At 42.7% G+C, this 18,514-nt stretch overlaps 1 protein-coding gene across 5 annotated transcripts in view; it reads left to right on the forward strand.

Moving 5' to 3' along the window:
• Dmxl2 (Dmx like 2) overlaps positions 1-18,514 on the forward strand; it is a 141,566-nt gene that overhangs the window by 84,181 nt on the left and 38,871 nt on the right. For all 5 annotated transcript variants that reach the window (XM_004835407.4, XM_004835409.4, XM_021261156.2 and 2 more), the window contains 6 exons: positions 143-232; positions 2,234-2,351; positions 7,718-7,837; positions 11,199-11,426; positions 12,993-14,672; positions 17,564-17,674. In XM_004835407.4, coding sequence (XP_004835464.2) covers positions 143-232; positions 2,234-2,351; positions 7,718-7,837; positions 11,199-11,426; positions 12,993-14,672; positions 17,564-17,674 — 2,347 coding nt within the window. The remainder of the gene's footprint in view (positions 1-142; positions 233-2,233; positions 2,352-7,717; positions 7,838-11,198; positions 11,427-12,992; positions 14,673-17,563; positions 17,675-18,514) is intronic.

Raw genomic sequence — 18,514 nt, forward strand, 5'->3', positions numbered from 1 at the left:
GAATGAATTGCCATTGTTGATCAGTGACTATTTGGGAGGGACTTGAATGTCTGAGCTGCATTGTGATATGAATATCATAGCCACTATAAATTTGATTTGACACAGATTTGTTCACTAACATTTTGTGTTTTTTTATTTACAGAAACTTATTGGAGAAGTGTTTAATATTGTGAGCCAGCAGTCTACTGCCCGACCTGGCTGCATTATTGAACTTGATGCGATAACTGACCAGGTAAAAGCATGCTTGGGAATTGATAATATTAGTGCACTGTCCCAGAGTGGTGTATATGCATGGTATTTTTCAGTCCCTGAATAATTATCATTCGATACTGAACACAGCCATCTTCTGTTGATTCCTACAGTTAAAATCTATGAATGACTTAGAAATGCATCTGTGTCCTTCTTTCCTTGTAAAGGAATCTGGTTGGGTCAGGGAGACTGCCCCTGCCTGCAGCTGTACACCTGCCGGAGTGTGTTACTAAGACTGGGCATGGCTGTAGCCCTCAGGGTTGGCTCCTTCCACCTGGGTTGGGTACCGATGAAAGTAGGCCCTGAAGTACATATTTATGCCCCATCACAGCCCTCGATGTCGTCAGTGCCCCCTCCCTAGCTCTTACTTGGCAAAGAAGGGAACCTTTCTCCCTGTAGGGAGGGTGTAAAACCCTTTAGCCCTCGGGGTATTTTTTTCTTCAGGAGCCTGTCTGGACTAAGGAATAGAAGTAACATAATCACTTAAATACTCAGAAAGATTACATCGATGTAGAAGTTACTAAATTTGTTAAAGAAATGAAGAAAGAGCCAACTGTATTTAAAAGCCAGTATAGAGTTATGTCATAATTTTTCCATAGTGCCTTGCACATTGTGTTGGGGAAAATATAATTGTTTCCACCAATGTAGAGCATTTTTACCACATCAGTTCCTGGTAACAAATTACTAATGCCTTCTAGGTAACCCTTAACTGTATTATCCCCAAGCTCCAGGCTTTTAAGCTTAGCCCATGTGTTTTTCTTTCTTCTCCATGGGGACCTGAAGGAAGTGTGGTTTGGCCTCTTTCCCAGATACCTTAATTTTTAATGGCCTGGATGTTAAATTCATCCTGGACTTCATTCTGTACCATGGGATACTAGTGTAATGCACTGTCACTTAGCGTTCTTTTTGCTTCATACTTACTTCACCCCCTCCCCGTCCTTAACCTAAAACAAGGGTGACACACCACAGGTATCTATGATGAATGACCTGGGTTTATCAGTGGTAAAGTTTAACTCATCTGGTTTATTCCCAGTGTGTTCTGTTATTTCTGTACCCATGAAAACATTAACGTTCCTTTTTTTTTTATTTGTTCTTTTTCCCTGAGGAAGTGACCTTTTGTATTATGGATACAAAGAGATTTTTAAAAAATATTTTTACCCAGAGAGACAAAATTCCCCTATAACTTTTAACCTAATATTACAGCTCTTTTCTCCTTCTGTGTGAGGAAGCTGGTTTTTCTTAATTTTCTGAGATGGTAGATTGTAGATTGTTCATCCAGTGCCCAGGGAATCATAGCCTGCTTCCCTGTCTTAAAATCCATGGGGTGGCCTTCTAGCTCTCCTGACAGTTGTGTGGAAAGCGTTTGTTTGGATCCAGCCTTTACTATGAACCACAGTTCACCTCTGTGGTTCTAAGTGGCCGTTTGGGATTGTCTGTACTCTTGGGCTAGTAGTGTAGCAGGTGACTGTGATGACTCGTCCAGCCTTCCAGAGATCTCCACTGCTCATGTGAATACGTTTCCCCAGCTCTGTGCCACCCGCTGGCTGTAAGGAGCTTCTCTCATAATTTCCAGTATGTAGCCCATAGGGGAGTGGGGTTTTCATTTTGGTGGCTGTTCTCTGGTGGAATTGGAAAAGCTACTAGACCTGTAGGTCTGGTGAGCCTTCTGCAGTTAACATAGCTCTCCCTAGCCAGTCTTGGGACTGTTCCTTTTGGGCAGGTCACTTACGTGTGTTTTGTGTTTAGTTTGTATGTTTGCAGAAGCACTAGATAGAGCTTTTCTGTCCTGCTATTGACTGTGACATCTTGGAAAGCAGTTTTTCTCTGACCAGGATAGTTTTAATGATTTTTTTTTCTGTTGCTTTCTTCCTCCTCCCTAATTATTAGTATATTGAGAATAAAAATCGTGAGATTTATTTCTTCTGCATGTTAGGGAGGTAGGGAATTTCAAGGGTGAAAACTTCATTTCTTTTTGTATTTGTAGTGTGGCTCAAATACCCAGTTGCTTCATGTGTTTCAAGAAGACTTCATTATAGGATATAAACCACATAAGGAAGATGTGGAGAAAAAGGAAACAGAGATATTTTTTCAGCCATCACAAGGTACTCGCGGAAACGAGTTGGGGTTTTGTCCCTTATCTTAGCACAGAGGGCTCCAAACTTCGGTGGAGTATGATCTTCCAGGTCGGCATGCTCTCAGCTTGTGACAGGCGCAGTGTTGATGCTGTCCTGGTGTCTTGTCTGTGGGCGGAGAGGGCGTGTGGGTGACACAGCTCTGGTAGCATAGACTTGCGCCAAGTTTTATAAAACCTAGTTTGTTTTAAAAAGTAACTTTATTCAGCTCTATAATTTTTTTTTGTTGGTAGTAAATTCCCTGTGATAGCCTAAGAAGACCAGTTCATTTTAGTAGAGGCTTAAAAAGTTCCCAGTAGGGCCGGGGATTTCATTCAGTGGTTCCGCCGCCCGCCTGGAAAGCACAAAGACCGGAGTACCAAAGAAAAAAAAAGTTCCTAATGAATTGCTACAGAGTAATGATAAATACAGGAAGTAAGCTGTTGGGAAATCTCATGGGCATTGAATTAAAGGCACTGTCTCAGTTTTGCCCTCTGAAGTGTAGAATTTCTTGTTCCTTTTTTAAAATTTTTTTTTAAAGAAAGTGGTTTTTCCATAAGACCTTTCAAAAACAATTATGTTTCATTTCAACTTCATAATTTTTTTTTTTTTGGTACCAGGGATTGAACTCGGGTCCTTGCACTTGCTAGGCAGGGGGTGGAACCACTGAGCTAAATCCCCAGCCTCAACTTTATAATTTAGCTTAAAATGTTTATTTTATTTTATTTTGTTTTTGTTGTACAATTTAGATATACATAATGATCACATTCATTGTATGAAATTTGTACCTGTACATGATATATCTTGATTCATATTTTTTCCCATTCCTCTCCCTTCTTGTCCTCTTCCTCTTCTTATTTATAAGAGCTTTGTTTTCATTTTATCTTTCTTTTCTTGATTGTTTTCTTTTCCCTTCTTTCCTTTCCCTCTCCTCCCTCCCTTGTGCCCCTTCCCATTTAAACATTTTCTTCCTCTTTCACAGTATCTGTTATATATTTTGGTCCTTTAATGAATCTTTTAGAAGTTACAAGTTTGTAGTTATAAAACTCATGTTCCATTTGAATGAAAAGATGTCCTGCTTTTAGGAGTAGTGTTCTATGAAGAATGCTTTCTTAGTTTACAAAGGTTTTCCAGACATTTGGTCTTATTTGATTAAAGACTGACTACAGGGGGTGATCAAAATATGTGGTGAATATTTAAAGATTATCACAAGACTAGACACATTGCCATTAGTTTCCCTCAAAACCCCGCCCCTTGCTCCAGACTTACCTGTCCCATCATTGTTGCCACTTTCTGAAGCAGTTCTGGAAGCTCTCTTTTGTGTCTTCATGAGGTGTGATCAAAAATACAGTGAATGTGAGCTGGGGATTTAGCTCAGTGGTTCTGCTGCCTTCCTCGCAAGCGCAAGGTCCCGAGTTCGATCCCTGGTACCAAAAAAAAAAAAAAAATACAGTGACTGCTGCTGCCAAGCGCCACCCAACAGAAAAGCAGGCTCCTAAAAACACAGCCCTGCGTTCTCATCTACCGTCGTCACCGGATCTGGCTCCATGTGACTCCTGGCTCTTCCCCAAAGTTACAGTGAGCATGAAAGGGAGATGTTTTGAATGGATTCAGGACACTGAGGCAGTCAGGACAGCTCAAAGAGCCCTAGGAGAGAGGACTCCAATGTGTCTTGTCCTGCGATGAGGTTTTAAAAATTTTTAAATATTCATTATGCTTTTCTATCACATCATATCTAGATGGATATACTTTACTTAGTATGGTTTTAATCACAGAATTACATGTAGCCATTAAAGAACACTTTCTACTGAATTTTCTTTGCTTTAATGGGAAATTAGAGTGAGTTTCTGTCTTCTGTGAAACTTAGCTCAAACATTTTTTCACCCTTTAGACAGAGTTTTGCTTTCCGACTTCTTCATTCATCAGAACTTTCCTTATGTATAAATTATTTAGTTGCCATGTTTAATTTTGTAGCATAAGTGTTTCTTTGTAGATTTCAAGTTTGCTTTTGTGTATATTTTACTTTCTCTAGGTTAAATGTTTTTACATGCTGTCCTACAAACCTAGGTACCATTCATTACACTGTTTCCAACATGAAATACACCAACCTACTAGAAAACAATGCTTATGTAAAGTTAATATTTTTCTTTGTAATATTTTTAAGCAACAGACTTGCACTTGGATTTTTAAAAAAAAGTCTTCCTTTTTATACTTTTTAGGCTTTTGCTAAATCAGGCCCAAGGATTTTCTCAATGGTTTTTTGATTTTCCTTTAGCTAGCTAGCTTTCTTTTTCTTTCTTTCTTTCTTTCTTTCTTTCTTTCTTTTTTTTTTTTTTTTTTTTCGTTGTTTTGAGACTGGGTCACACAGTATTCTTAAGCTAGCTTTGAGCTTGCCATCCTCCTGTCTCAGCCTCTACCAGGTATGTACACTGTACCTGACTTGCTTTTAGTTTTTGTGTGAAGTTTGTTTTCTTCCCAGTTTTGTAACTGTTTCATGAAAGGATTTGAGCACCAGTGTAGTTTTCTAGCAGTCTTTAGCCTGTGATTTCTTCCATTGAATATTTTAAATCAGTTATATTACTAGCGATTAGAAAGTTATGTTTTTCTAATTTTATCCGTTCTCATTTATTTACTTGTTATCTGGAAAGCATTTGTAAAGAAAGACCTCCCGTTATCGAGGGCTGTTTAGTTACTCTGAGAACCAGTGCTCTTCAGGAGTGGCAGGGTGCAGCTTGGTCCTTCCCTAGATCCGCAGTTTAGAGTAAGGAGTTTGTGCTGTAGTCTTCTCCAGTGGCTACTGTTGTTTGGCTTTGTGTTTTGAATATCAGTACAAACTTATTTTTAAAAACTCTTTATACATACAGAAGAGCACTCTACTTGTATAACTTAGGGATTTTTGTGTTCACAGCACATTTAAATCATCTTGCAATTCTTTTTAATTCTGAGATCATCCTATCTTAGGCTGGTAAGGACTCTTTCAAGTTTCTCCTGTGTCCTCCTTATTCTGATAGTGTACATTCTTTCAGGCTGGGGCTATCTCAGGCTTATCTTTTGTAAGCATGGTGTCTAACGACTGTTCTTTTTTTTTTGGTACTCGGGATCGAACTCGGGACCTTGTGCTTGTGAGGCAGGTGGCGGCACCACTGAGCTACATCCCCGGCCCCTGTGACTGTTCATTTTAACAGGAATGCTCTATAGGGCTTGTTGCCAGTGAGTTGTTGCTTTGAGTTTTCTTTCCTTCTTTTTTTTTTTGCTACCGGGGATCGAACTCGGGACCTTGTGCTTGTGAGACAGGCACTGGAACCACTGAGCTAAATCCCCAGCCCTGAGTTTTCTTTCTCTTTCTGTGGTACCAGGGATTGAACCAGGACCTGCACACAGCTACATCCACAGACCTTTTTATTTTCTTTAATTTTGGGGCAGGGTTTTGCCTTAAGGAAACCTTGTCCAGGCTGGGCTTAAATTTGTGATCTTCCTGCCTCAGCCTCTCAGAATGCTGGGATTATAGGTATGTATCATTGGACCTGGCCAGGAGCTTTTATTTTTACAGAAAATTTCTATTGTCTTGTGTAGATCCGATTGTCATATATGAAGAATATAATTGTCGGGCCGAGGATTTAGCTCAGTGGTTCTGGTGCCTGCCTCACAAGTGCAAGGTCCCGAGTTCAATACCCGGTACCAGAAAAAGAAAAGAATATAATTGTCAACAGAAAAAATTATGCCCACAAATGTGTTTTCATAAGGAAATACGTGAAATATTTATGAAATCTTTCTATACCCTTACCACTACCCTGCCCTTGGTGATTTTTTTTAGATGCTATTTTCATACAGAAAAAAACAGGATAAATGTTTATTTTCTTTTCCTTTTAAAAATGCCAATTTTCAAGATGAGGAGTTTGTGCTTGTTAGTTTAGGGTGCTGTGTGAGGCCAGCTCTTGTGCAGTCTGCCTTCTCCGTTCCCTCTGTTCCTTTTCCTTCTTTCCTTCCCTTTCTTTATATGGTCTTCCTCTTTGACATTTTTGTAAACTCATTTTTTATGTGGCACAGTGTTTTATTCTTTGAGCTCTGTTGCCCCATCTGGTCTCCCTTTGTGTGGCCTTTGTAGACTTTGGCAGAGCCCCGTTAGTCTTTGATAGCCACCTAACATTTAGCACAAAATGGTGTGAAAATCCTCCTGGGATTGGTTCTGCCCAGCATTGGTTTGTTTTCTGTCACCAGTCACACAGGGCCGCTGAGTGTGTAAATTGCAGAGGAAAGAGGTTCACTTTGGCTCATAGTTCCGGAACTGAGATGCTGGAAATGATGGCAGCTTCCCTGCGGCATAGTCCCTGACATTGCCTGTCACCTGGGAGAGCCGCCGGTGTGGCTGTGTGTCCCTGTGCCGTCTCCCTCTTGCTAGGAAGTCCTGGCATTCAATCATGGAGGCGTCACCCTGATGGCCTCCGAGAAGCCCCACCGCCAATACTGTGCTCCGTGTCTGCCTTCTTGTCTCACAGTGGGAATGAAATTTCAGCCTGTGCTCTGGAGGAGGCAAACCGTATTCAGACCCCAGCACTCTTTGTTCCTCCCAACTTTTCTTTTTTTTTTTTGGTACCAGGCAGGCGGCAGAACCACTGAGCTAAATCCCCAGCCCTACTGCCAACTTTTATACATATCAAGAAGACTGTATATATGTGTGTGTGTGTGGTGTGTGTGTGTGTTTTGAGACAGGGTCTCACTGTGTAGTTCAGGCTGCCCTTGAACTCACTATGTAGCCCAGGCTGGCTTCAAACTTGTGGCGATCCTCCTGCTTCAGTCTCCCAAGTGTTGGGATTACAGATGTACCTGGCAAGAGGTATTTTTTAGCTTTTAAAAATGTCCTTTTATGCCTATAGAACCAAATTATTGTTTTCCAATGAACAAGCTCAAAAATAAAATGGCCTCTTGTTTTTTCCTCCACTGAGTCATTTGCATTGAAAATAGAATAAATGGCATAAAATGATGTCTAAAGGTTCTGATGTAATGTGTCAGAAAGCTACATGGACGTTTCCTAAGGTAGAGTAAAACGGTGGAAGTGAGAACAAATGGGGGAAATGTAATGTCCCTGATTCTGACAGCCCATTAGACAGGCATTAGTTCTTTGCAAACATAATAGATACTATTTTTTTTGGTGGTGGTACCAGGGATCAAACTCTAGACCTTGTGCTTGTGAGGCAGGCGCAGTGCCATTGAGCTAAATCCTTGGCTCCATAGATACTATTTCTTAACTAACTTGGAATTTAATTTCTTATATTCATGAGTCCTCATTAGTAGATAATGTGGCTTTATTAAAATAAACAAATATTATTTATTAACTATCCTTTCCCTTTGAACAATAGGGTATCGCCCACCACCGTTTTCAGAGAAGTTCTTTCTTGTAGTCATCGAGAAGGACAGCAACAGCTACTCCATTCTGCACATGTGGCACCTGCACCTGAGGTCTGTGCAGGCGTGCTTAGGTAAGGGACCGTGATGGCTGCAGACAGGATGTGGGGCGGAAGCTGCTTACAGAGTACACTGAAGCTGAAAAGTGTCTCTGCCCAACTTCAATTACAAGTCGTAAGTTGTTAATGAGACAAGTTAATCTTGAAAACAAACCAGTCATTGGACATACTGAAAAACTAAAACTTGATTGATTTTTCAGTTACTTTGTATTGAGTGCCTGTCATGACTCTGTTTCTAGATTCTGTGTCCACAGATCAGTGTTGCGCTTTTTGCTGATTAATGCTCATGGCCGTCTGATACCGGGCACGTCTACTGTAGCATCATTAAGAGAAGCAGAGTGACTGTTGGGTAAAATATGAGTAGTTATTTCAGCTGTGCTTTTGGTATACACATTCAGGTCAGTCTTGTAATAAATTAGGAAATATGTAGCATGATGCAAAGAAACTGATCAGACACCATAGACGTTTTTTCACAGTTCTGGGGGTTGAACCTAGGACCTTGTGCGTGCTAGACATGTACTCCACCCCTGAGGTACACTCTCAGCCCACCTCTTAAAAAAACAAAAACAAAAACTTAGACCTATTTTTGTGAGGGGCAACTGTTAGAATGAAGAACTGCGTGATAACCATGTCAACCAGAATCTGCTTTTTTTGCACAATATTTATTATTACTTTTAAAATATATTTTTGTGCTGGGAGTGGTGGCTCATGCCTATAATCCCAGCACTCGAGACAGGAGGACTGCTGTGAGTTCAAGGCCAGCCTAAACTATAAAGTAAAACTCTGTCTCAAAAACCAGTATTTTTGCTTTTAATTGACACTGGTAATTAGACAGTTATTATAGGTGGCAGGTCTGACAGGTATTAGACAAGCATTAAATTTGATACAGTCTTTCCCTGTGCCCGATAGAGCCTAATCTTGAGGCACTGGGAACTCAGGAAGATCTTTCAAAGCCTTCTGAGGTAATGTTTGGCATATGTGTTGTCCCACAGAAGTGCAAAAGGAAGGAGTGTGAAACTGCCCATCAGGAGGAGAGTCTCAGCCCACTAGAGGATGCGGTGTGTTTAGAATTGGGCACAGCTGAGGGCGGCTTGGAGCGATGCATAGAGGTTATGAGGGCTCCTTGTGATAGGGTAAGGGCCATGTGACAGCTCGGGCCCCACTGCCGTCCCCCAGGGCCAGGGTGGAGCTGCCGCTCACCTGTCTGTGGCATCAGTAGTGGCCACAGATGTGTGGTGAGAGGAGAGTGGAGGCAGCAGACGTGCTCTCTTCAGCTGTGACCGGAGGCCTCTGTTCAGTGGTTCTTCTGTTGGCTCAGCTGGCCGTGGCGTGTGATGCCTCTGGGTTTACTCCTGTGCCATATCTGGTCCGAGAATGAAAGGGTTGGCCTGAGTTTAGACAGAGAAGGAAATGTGTTGAGGACGTTCTGGATCCCTGACATTGAGACATGTGCTTTATATATGTGAGGTAGATGTTACCCAGGTCACTAATGGAATAAGGTGAAATAACCATTTTTTACTAGTTTTGTATAACTTGTTTTAATTGTTAAATTATAATTTTTACAGGATCAGATTTCAAAATCATGCTTTGTTTGTTCTAATGTCCTTTGCTTTTTCTCCTGTTCATGTTTTCCTAGCATGGGATACATTTTAGACAGTTGCTGGACTTACAGGAAGAGAAATGATACTGTTCAACTTTACTTTGCAGATAAGAAAATAGAGATGGTAGCATGCCCTGCTTAAGGAAATGCTAGATCCAGGGTTAGGACCCCATCTTCTGACAAGCAGTGCCGTTGTGTAGTCTTGCTCTACTTGATTAAGGGTGTTTTCCTGTTCTTACTGAGTGAGCTGCCGTTATAAGATGGACTGACATGTTTGCCATGCACCAGAATCAGAAGGGGTTAACGGCGGTTCTCTCTTGTGTGCGGGTGCTCCTTGAGATGTAGAAAGCACCAGGTGATTGTCCCTGGCCTGAATGAGTTCATGGCCCCGTGGGGAGAGACAAGCACAATCCGAAGCAGCTGTCTCTGTAACCGAAGCACAGAGAGCTGTGACTCTGTCTGTTCAGAGATTTACACTCCATTCTAATCCAAGCTTGACTTGCCTTACAAAGCCTGTCAACTAACACTCCCTTCAGTGTCTAGAATTTCTATTATTATTATCCTTTGTTTTTCAGACAGAGTCTTGCTACATAGCCCAAGCTGGTCTCGTCTTTATGCTGATCCTCCTGCCTCCGCCTCCCAAGTGCTGGGATTACAGGCATGCGCCACCATCCCCTGGCGCAGAACTTTTATTTGTTCTTGAAATTATTACCTTATCTGAGTACTTGATAGTTGTCTTCTCTGCTGCTAGCTAATTATATGACCTTGGGAAAATCTTTGCACTATCCAAGATTAAATGTCTTTGCCTGAGGAAGTGCACTGACTCGAAGGCTGCCGCATGCCTCCCAGGTGTCAGAAACACCTTGGCTGCTCACTGGGGCACAGATCATGGGGCCTGTCCGAGTGGACGGAGTCGGTTGTCTGGGGTTACTTCTGCGAGTGTGTATGTTAAATAAGTTCCTCAAGCCTTTAATGTGTCTAAAGGTTAAAGGTGTTAGATATATAACTTGAGCTTTCTTTCTAGCTGTTGTACCTTGTAGTTCTCCCAATGGTACTCCTGTGGGGAGTTGATGATGCTAAGGAGTAAAATAATTTAAAAAAATTATCAAAGTAACCAAGCAAAAGTCTGAAAATTGACTTGTATCCCAAGAAGTGCTTCTAAGGCTGTTTGGTGCCACACTGGAGATTGAACAAGGGGCCTTGCCCAGGTGGCTAGGCCAGGGCTCTGCCACCGAGCTGTGTCCCCACCCTGGTTGAGATTTTGAGACTGGTTCTCACTTTGTTTCCCAGTCTGGCCCTGAACTTTGAGTTCCCTGCCTCAGCTTCCCAAGTAGCTGGCAGCACAGGCATCAGCACTGAACTTAGTATTGCTCTAAGCAATGACGAGCACCCAGGCTGCAGCCCAAACCCACTGACTTATCACAAAGCGCCAGTACTGCAGTGAAGCCAGAACACTGGGGTTTTAGTTTAGAAAAAACTCATATGTTAACATCTCTTGTCTTCAAAGAAAAACACAGCAACAGAGCTTTCAGGGACACAAACAGCTCTTTATTGGAAGGTAAAGTTTGCCTTTGGTGTGCTTTGCACAGTTGCTGTGATCTTTGCTGTGGTCTATGTGCTGATGATTTGTCAAACCTTGGCTGGGCGACTGGGCCCGTGTGCCGACAGAGAGGGCCCGCCTGCCCGCTGTGGCACGTGTGCTGCAGGTTCGCCACCTCTGCTCTAGACCCTGTGCATAGTGATGATTGTAACTAATTCCCTAACTTGCTTTCAAAGCTAAAGCTTCAGATGGTGTTTCATCGGAGAGTCTGCTGTCAGTTCCTGGACAGAGGAATGTGGACTCTTCCCCAGAAACTTCCCCTAGCGTGAGCCCCATGCCACATTCGTCATCACTTGCCAACCTTCAAACTGCTAGTAAACTGATTCTGAGCTCTAGGCTGGTGCATAGCCAGCCCCTCGATCTCCCAGAAGGAGTTGAAGTCATCAGAGCCACACCTTCGGCAGGTAAGCTGTCTTCAAGGTTGAGCACTCGGTAAAATCATGAACTCTTCAGTGGTAGAAGAGAAAATAGGTACTGCATTAACATGGAAATATTTATTTTCTAGTAGTGAGGCTTTAGTTTAGAAATGTTTTTGTTAGAGATAAATCTTTGTGATAAGTACAATCAGTTTGACAGAAAATGTAAATATTTTCATACGAAGTGTCTTGTCTGCACTTGGGAATATTGTGGTAGTAACATTTCAAAGAACAAATATGTTCAGGTATAAATCACTGAAGCATTTTTTAAAAGATTCTCCATCCCATCATGTCTCACTTTCACTCAGTCTCACTTCTATTATGTATATTTGAACAAGTGTTGGCAAATATTTTTGGGGAAAGTTGAGGATAAAGACTATAATTTGATGGGTAGAGTGATACTGACTTGCGCATGGTGGGTAAGAGAATTTGGATGGTGGGACAGAGAGCTGTATTTAAAATGATCTGCCACCTGTGCAGCTCTCACTTAGGGTCCTGTTCCTAATGTTTTTAGGGAACCAAAACTGAAGGCGGCACGCTGTTCAGGTTACTGGCGGGTGATACTGAGCTTGGGGTTCTCTTATTTGTCCCTAAGACTGTGCTTTCACAGTTGAAAGAGTTCATTTTGTGGCAGTTACAGATCTAGGCTAGGTTTTTATCTCTTCATATTTGGAAGGTTTGGGATATACTCACATAAATTTATTGGAGTGCCTGATAAATCACTTTTTTGGGGCTTTATAAAATGTTTTCAAATGTTTGTTGACAGTAGCATTCCAAGGGAGGTGCAAGCTATTCCCTGTTGTTTAGATGGAACAGGCTCAGATGTTTAAATGGCTTTCTCACTCTTTTGAAGGTATTGATGGACTGGAACTTCAATCCAGGTCTTCTGAGCCCAAGTCTTAATCGTTATGACCCCTTACCCTATAGCTGATAATAAATAGACGGCCATTTTAGTCTTTGGCAGTAAGGGAAAGATAGGAGGGTTCTGCTTGACAGGATGAATTAAACAATGAAAAGAGTAGGATGTATTGATCTGCTCAGCTGTCTGAAAAAAACTGATAGTGGGGTAACTCTGGGGTCTGGGTTATGTGAGGGTGAGGTCAGGGCATTTGAAGGGCTGACTGTAGTGGCCATGCACACACCTGTGGTGACAGTGATAGGTTCTGTGGGGTGAGGGCCCAGGGAGACGTGGTGAAGTCACATGTAAGTGATAGCATGTAGTACATTTATTGATTAATGATTGAGTTGCTGCTTTGCTTTTGAGTTTTACTTTTATTTATTTTTTGTTGCCGGGGATCAAACCAGGGCCTTGTGCAAGTGCTGTACTCCTGAGCTACATGCCCAGCCTGTGAGTGTCCCATTTAATTTAATTAACAACTAGTGAAGCAACTGTTCTTGCATGTTCTTACTTTGTGGAAGGGCTATGTAGGGTAGGACACCAGGTAGGGAGAGTGACTGCTCATGGTGGCTTTAATCCATTGTATTCTAGAATGTGATCATTGGCATATGACTTTGTGGTTCTGTCATCATGACTGCCTGCTTTTCTTTTTTAAGGTCATCTGAGCTCCTCTTCCATTTACCCAGTGTGCCTTGCGCCTTATTTAGTGGTTACGACTTGCTCGGACAATAAAGTGCGTTTCTGGAAGTGCTGTGTGGAACCCAGCCCACCAGGTAGTACAGGTGATGAGAAAGAGACCTATCACTGGAGAAGGTGGCCCCTGATGAACGATGAGGGAGAAGCCAACAGCAGCACAGTGAGCATCGTGGGAAGGCCCGTTGCCGTCAGCTGCTCATACACAGGCCGCCTGGCCGTGGCTTACAAACAGCCTATCCACCACAACGGCTTTGTTTCTAAAGAATTCTCCATGCACGTTTGCATATTCGAATGTGAATCTACAGGAGGGTCCGACTGGGTTTTAGAGCAAACAATTCATCTTGATGATTTGGTTAAGGTTGGGAGTGTCCTTGACTCAAGGGTCAGTGTGGATAGTAACCTTTTCGTATATAGCAAATCAGATGCACTTTTAAGCAAGGATAGGTACCTCATTCCAAATATCAAGCATTTGGTGCATTTGGACTGGGTGTCCAAAGAAGATGGCTCCCACATTCTCACGGTGGGGGTCGGTGCTAACATCTTCATGTATGGCCGGCTCTCGGGAATTGTGACTGAGCAGACCAGCAGCAAGGATGGGGTTGCTGTCATCACTTTACCACTGGGGGGCAGCATCAAGCAAGGAGTTCGGTCGAGGTGGGTCCTTCTGCGGTCCATAGACTTGGTGTCCTCTGTGGATGGCACCCCCTCCCTGCCTGTCTCTCTCTCTTGGGTGAGGGACGGGATACTGGTTGTGGGCATGGACTGTGAGATGCACGTGTATGCCCAGTGGAAGCACGCTGTCAAGTACGGAGACACTGAAGTAGATAGTCCTAGTGTGGAAGAGACAGTCACACAAGAGCATTCTTCCTTTAAATCAAGTACGCTGGTGAGAAAAAGTCTGGTTGAAGGAACAGCTGTTGCTGATGATGTCTTCTGTTCCCCAGCTGTAGTTCAGGATGGTGGCTTATTTGAGGCTGCACACGTACTGTCCCCTACTCTTCCACAGTATCATCCAACTCAGCTGTTAGAATTGATGGATTTAGGGAAGGTTCGAAGAGCTAAGGCCATTCTGTCTCACTTGGTGAAATGTATTGCGGGCGAAGTTGCAATAGTTAGAGACCCTGATACTGGAGAAGGAAGTAAGCGCCATCTTTCTCGAACTATCAGTGTAAGTGGCAGCACAGCAAAGGATACAGTCACCATAGGCAAAGACGGCGCTCGAGATTATACTGAGATCGATTCCATTCCCCCACTGCCGCTGTATGCCTTGCTTGCTGCAGATCAGGATGCATCCTACAGAATTTCAGAAGAAAGTGCCAACATGCCGCAGGGGTGTGAAGATCGTCCCGAGAGTCAAGCAGAGGATCAGTATTCAGGGCTGTTCCAAATCCAGGATATAATGACGGATGATATTGATTTAGAGCCAGAAAAGAGAGAAAACAAATCGAAAGTCATAAACCTTTCCCAGTACGGGCCGGCTTACTTTGGCCAGGAGCATGCCAGGGTGCTGTCCAGCCATCTCATGCACTCCAGTCTGCCAGGCCTCACGCGGCTGGAGCAGATGTTCCTCGTGGCCTTGGCTGACACCGTGGCTACAACCAGCACTGAGCTTGATGAAAACAGAGATAAACATTACTCAGGTAAACGGCCTAAGTGTAAATGTGTAAGTACATGGGGAAATGGGATTTTCAGTACGTTATGCATGCTGAATTAAAGTCTTTCGGTCACTTTGCAGGGAAAAGGCCTCCCTTATAGACAGCTCCTGCTGTATGAGGTGCTCACTTGCACATTCAACAACGTCATGGACCTGTGATATCTGTGTGTGTTTTCACATAGGATTTTGGATATATAGTCTCTTTTTTCAAACAGATTGAATCTGCTTTTTCTTTGAATGATATTAATGGCTTGTTTGTTAATTTTTCTGTGGAATCATGAGGCTTATAGGGACCTCAGGGGCTCAGTTTATTTATCTTCCTAGGTCTAGGCATAAGTAGTATTTTACAGTTAAAAGGTCTCTTAAGACAAAAGTTTTCAGACATTTAATGTAAATGTATTTTATCTGATTCATTCTATAACTAGAAAATAATTGGCTGCCCCCTAATCTAGATTTCATAGTTGAAGGTGATGGTGTTGATTGTAAACAGTGGCATTAGTAAAGGAAATCAAAACTGATTGATCATTCATTCAATAAATATTGTGCAGGAGTGAAGAATTACTGTGTGCCAGCCACATTTTGTACTTTATTCCATTTAATTATCATACTCTTTAGTGGATATGTACCTATTAAATTTTATAGGTGAAGACACTGATCCTTAGGAAATTGATTCATCTGATATCACACAGGCATTAAATGGAAGAATTGGGGTTCATATGTGGAAAAACTGTTTCTTCTAAGCCTGTATTCTTTTTAACTTTTTTTTTTTTTGGTACTGGGGATCGAACTCGGGTCCTCACGCCTGCGCAGCAGGCAGCGAAACCACTGAGCTAAATCCCCAGCCCTTCTTTTTAACTATTTCATAAGATTTTCAAATTTGGGGCTGGGAATTTAGCTCAGTGGTTCTGGCACCTGCCTCGCAAGTGCAAGGTTCTAAGTTCAATCTGCAGTACCAAAAAAAATAAAAAAGATTTCCAAATTTGTGTAAAAAAGACTCTTCCTCAGAGCCAGTTAGAAAATACCACTTTGTATAGGTTTATACCTTTGCAGTATATCCCTAATTTCCCTTCTGTGGATTAAAATTGCAAGAGACCTAGAAAGTTTTGCCTATGACCTATTTTCTAACTATGTAAATTAAGAAGGAAGAAACAACCACTCACCATTAGAAGGCTGTATGCAATAGAGCAAGATTCTCCCCAGAATAGTCATAAGCTTTTGTTGCATACTTACTGTGTATTAGAGTTTTTACTCTGGGATATTAAGAAAGTAGGCATGCCATAACCCATGAAAAGTAGTTTAAACTATACCTGGGCAGCAGCGTGGAACGAGCTTACCTGGTCACAGTAGACATCGATGCACACTGTAGGGAGGCAGGAACGAATGTCTGTGTTCCACAGGTGGGAACCGAAGCTCAGATAAACAGGTTGCACACCTCCGGGAAAGGGATCCATTTGCTGTGGGGAGAACAGTGGCAGGCGTTCTTGACCTGGGCTTCCCTCGCACCCCGCACAGTCCACTGGCAGATACCACCAGTTCTGTTCCATCCAGATCTGTCGCTTCTCATCTACCTGCAGCTCTGCTCTAGCTCAGGTCACTGTGCCCCCACCGGGTTATAGCAGAGGCTCCTGACTGCTTCCTTGTATCAGCTCAGCCGTCCTCCGAATAGGAACCAGTGACGCACTTGATGTGCACACTCAGTGGCTTCCCATGGCACTTCGGAGTGAGAGTCAAGGCCCTGGCGTGTTCCTCAGGGCCCCCAGACCAATGCTTATTTCCGCTCCCCGCATTGCCTCCTTGCTGTCCCACAGACGTGAGTGCACACCTTTCCTTTCTCAGGCTCTTCGCACATCCTCTGTCCTCTGATAGAATGCTCTGTTCCTGATTTCCAGAGATCTCAGATTTCCACTAAAATTTTATCTTCCTCGAAAGTTCTTCCCTTGGCAGCACTGTAGAAAATAGAACCCTCACTGTAGCATGCCCTGCCTCTCAATTTTGCCTTTTTCTGCTCCGTGGCATTAATTTCCATGTATAATTTGCTTGTTGTCTCTTCCTCCTAAAATGTAAACTCCATGAGAATGTAACTGCCTGTTCACTGTGAAGTCCTGGTGCCTGAGCTGTGCCTCATGTACAGTAGATGGTAAATTTGTTGTTGAATGAGTAAATGGATGAGTGGATATAGGTCACGGGAAGAAGGTGAAATTTTGGTATTTGAAATTTTTGTTTTATTCTGGGAAATACTGCTTATTCCACGCTCTTTGAGTACTTCCCTTGTGTTGGTTCCTGGGCTAGTGCTATCAGTGCTTTTGCATTGCTCTTTTTCAGAAGTGGCTATAGTTTGGGCTAAACATGCCCTTCTTTCATACCTTTGTTTGGCTTTTGACTAAGTGGGATCACATTTGGTTAAGGGAAATTGTGGAATCAAGGTTTAGATTCAACTTAATTGTGGAACGCTTACAGGTAGTACTGTTTTTTCAGTCAGCTAAAGGGTCTAGAAAATGTTTGTGTAACAAATGATGTCACTTCAGTTATGTAAACCTGTCCTTAAATCTCGTCAGAATTCATGGAGGAAATTTAAAAAACTTATACCTATCTTACCACAGTTAATATGTATTTTATTGGATTTCAAGGTTCCTTTCATTTATTATGAGTAAATATAAATGCTGTTATTTGTACTAATAGGTAATTGGATTTTCCCAAATAATTTTTCATTTAGAAGTTTTAGTATTCATGTTTTGTGTAAAGATACGTTCCTCTTAAATATAGTGTTATAGTTTGTATGAATTATTACAGAGTTCAGTGTTTCTTTGGTAACTTGTTTCCATCAGTTTGCCCCACTGAACGCCTTTTTCCTCAGATGTGTTCTTGCTTAACTCGCAGGCCGAGACACACTGGACGAGTGTGGCCTGCGGTACTTGTTGGCGATGCGCTTGCACACGTGCCTCCTGACGTCACTGCCACCTCTCTATCGCGTCCAGCTGCTTCATCAAGGTACTGCTCTCGGGCTCTGACCTTTCACAGCTCCAGGGTGTGTGATAGTGGGATATGTGTGCTTGTGCACTTGCAGCGGTGAGGCATTGTGTGTGGGCGTCCCTGCCTGAAGACCTTCCGTTCTGGTATCCAGTGGCCATTTTCCTGTGTGGTTATGCACCGTCCTGTGGCCTCTGCTCAGACAGCTCGGGTTCGGAGACTGCTTGCGGAAGTATAGTAGCTTAGTAAGTGTGGAGTGACTGAGCTTGTAATGACCTACAGTGGCAAGGTCGATAACTTGTCCTTACATGGCACTTACCCTGTACCTTTAAGTGGTCTGTAAAAGCACGATTTTAAACAGGTGCCTAATAATCTATCATGTGTTTGAACTCTATTTCATCTGCCCAACTCTTTAGTTTTGAAGTATTTAGCGCACGTTGGTTTTTAAAATTTGAGTTCCCATTGTAACGAGTCACCTTATCACCTTGCATGTAAGTATGTATATCCAATTCCACTGGTTGCTTCATGTTAGTTTCCTAGAGGTGAATGACTGAGTCAGAGGATGTGGAAATTCCAAACTCTTGATAAGCATTGGCATGATACCCTTCGAAAGGCTGTGCTCTTCCACTCCCAGAAGAGTGTTTGGTGCCAAAGCCCAGCCCAGTAGCAACACCTAGTGTCATGATTTTTATCCATCTCTGTCACTGGGATGTGCTTACAAAGGTTTGAAGTGGTGTGGTAGTCACTGGCGCTGGCTCAGTCAATGGCAATTGTGGACCTTGTGCTTGTGAGGCAGGCAGCGGCACCACTGAGCTAAATCCTCGGCCCTAATTGTGTACCTTGTTTAGGGAAGAGCTGAAT

The sequence above is a fragment of the Heterocephalus glaber genome, unplaced genomic scaffold (assembly GCF_053883595.1).
Source record: "Heterocephalus glaber isolate CG9 unplaced genomic scaffold, H.glaber_assembly_v1.0 deba00000122, whole genome shotgun sequence".
Lineage (NCBI taxonomy): Eukaryota > Metazoa > Chordata > Mammalia > Rodentia > Bathyergidae > Heterocephalus > Heterocephalus glaber.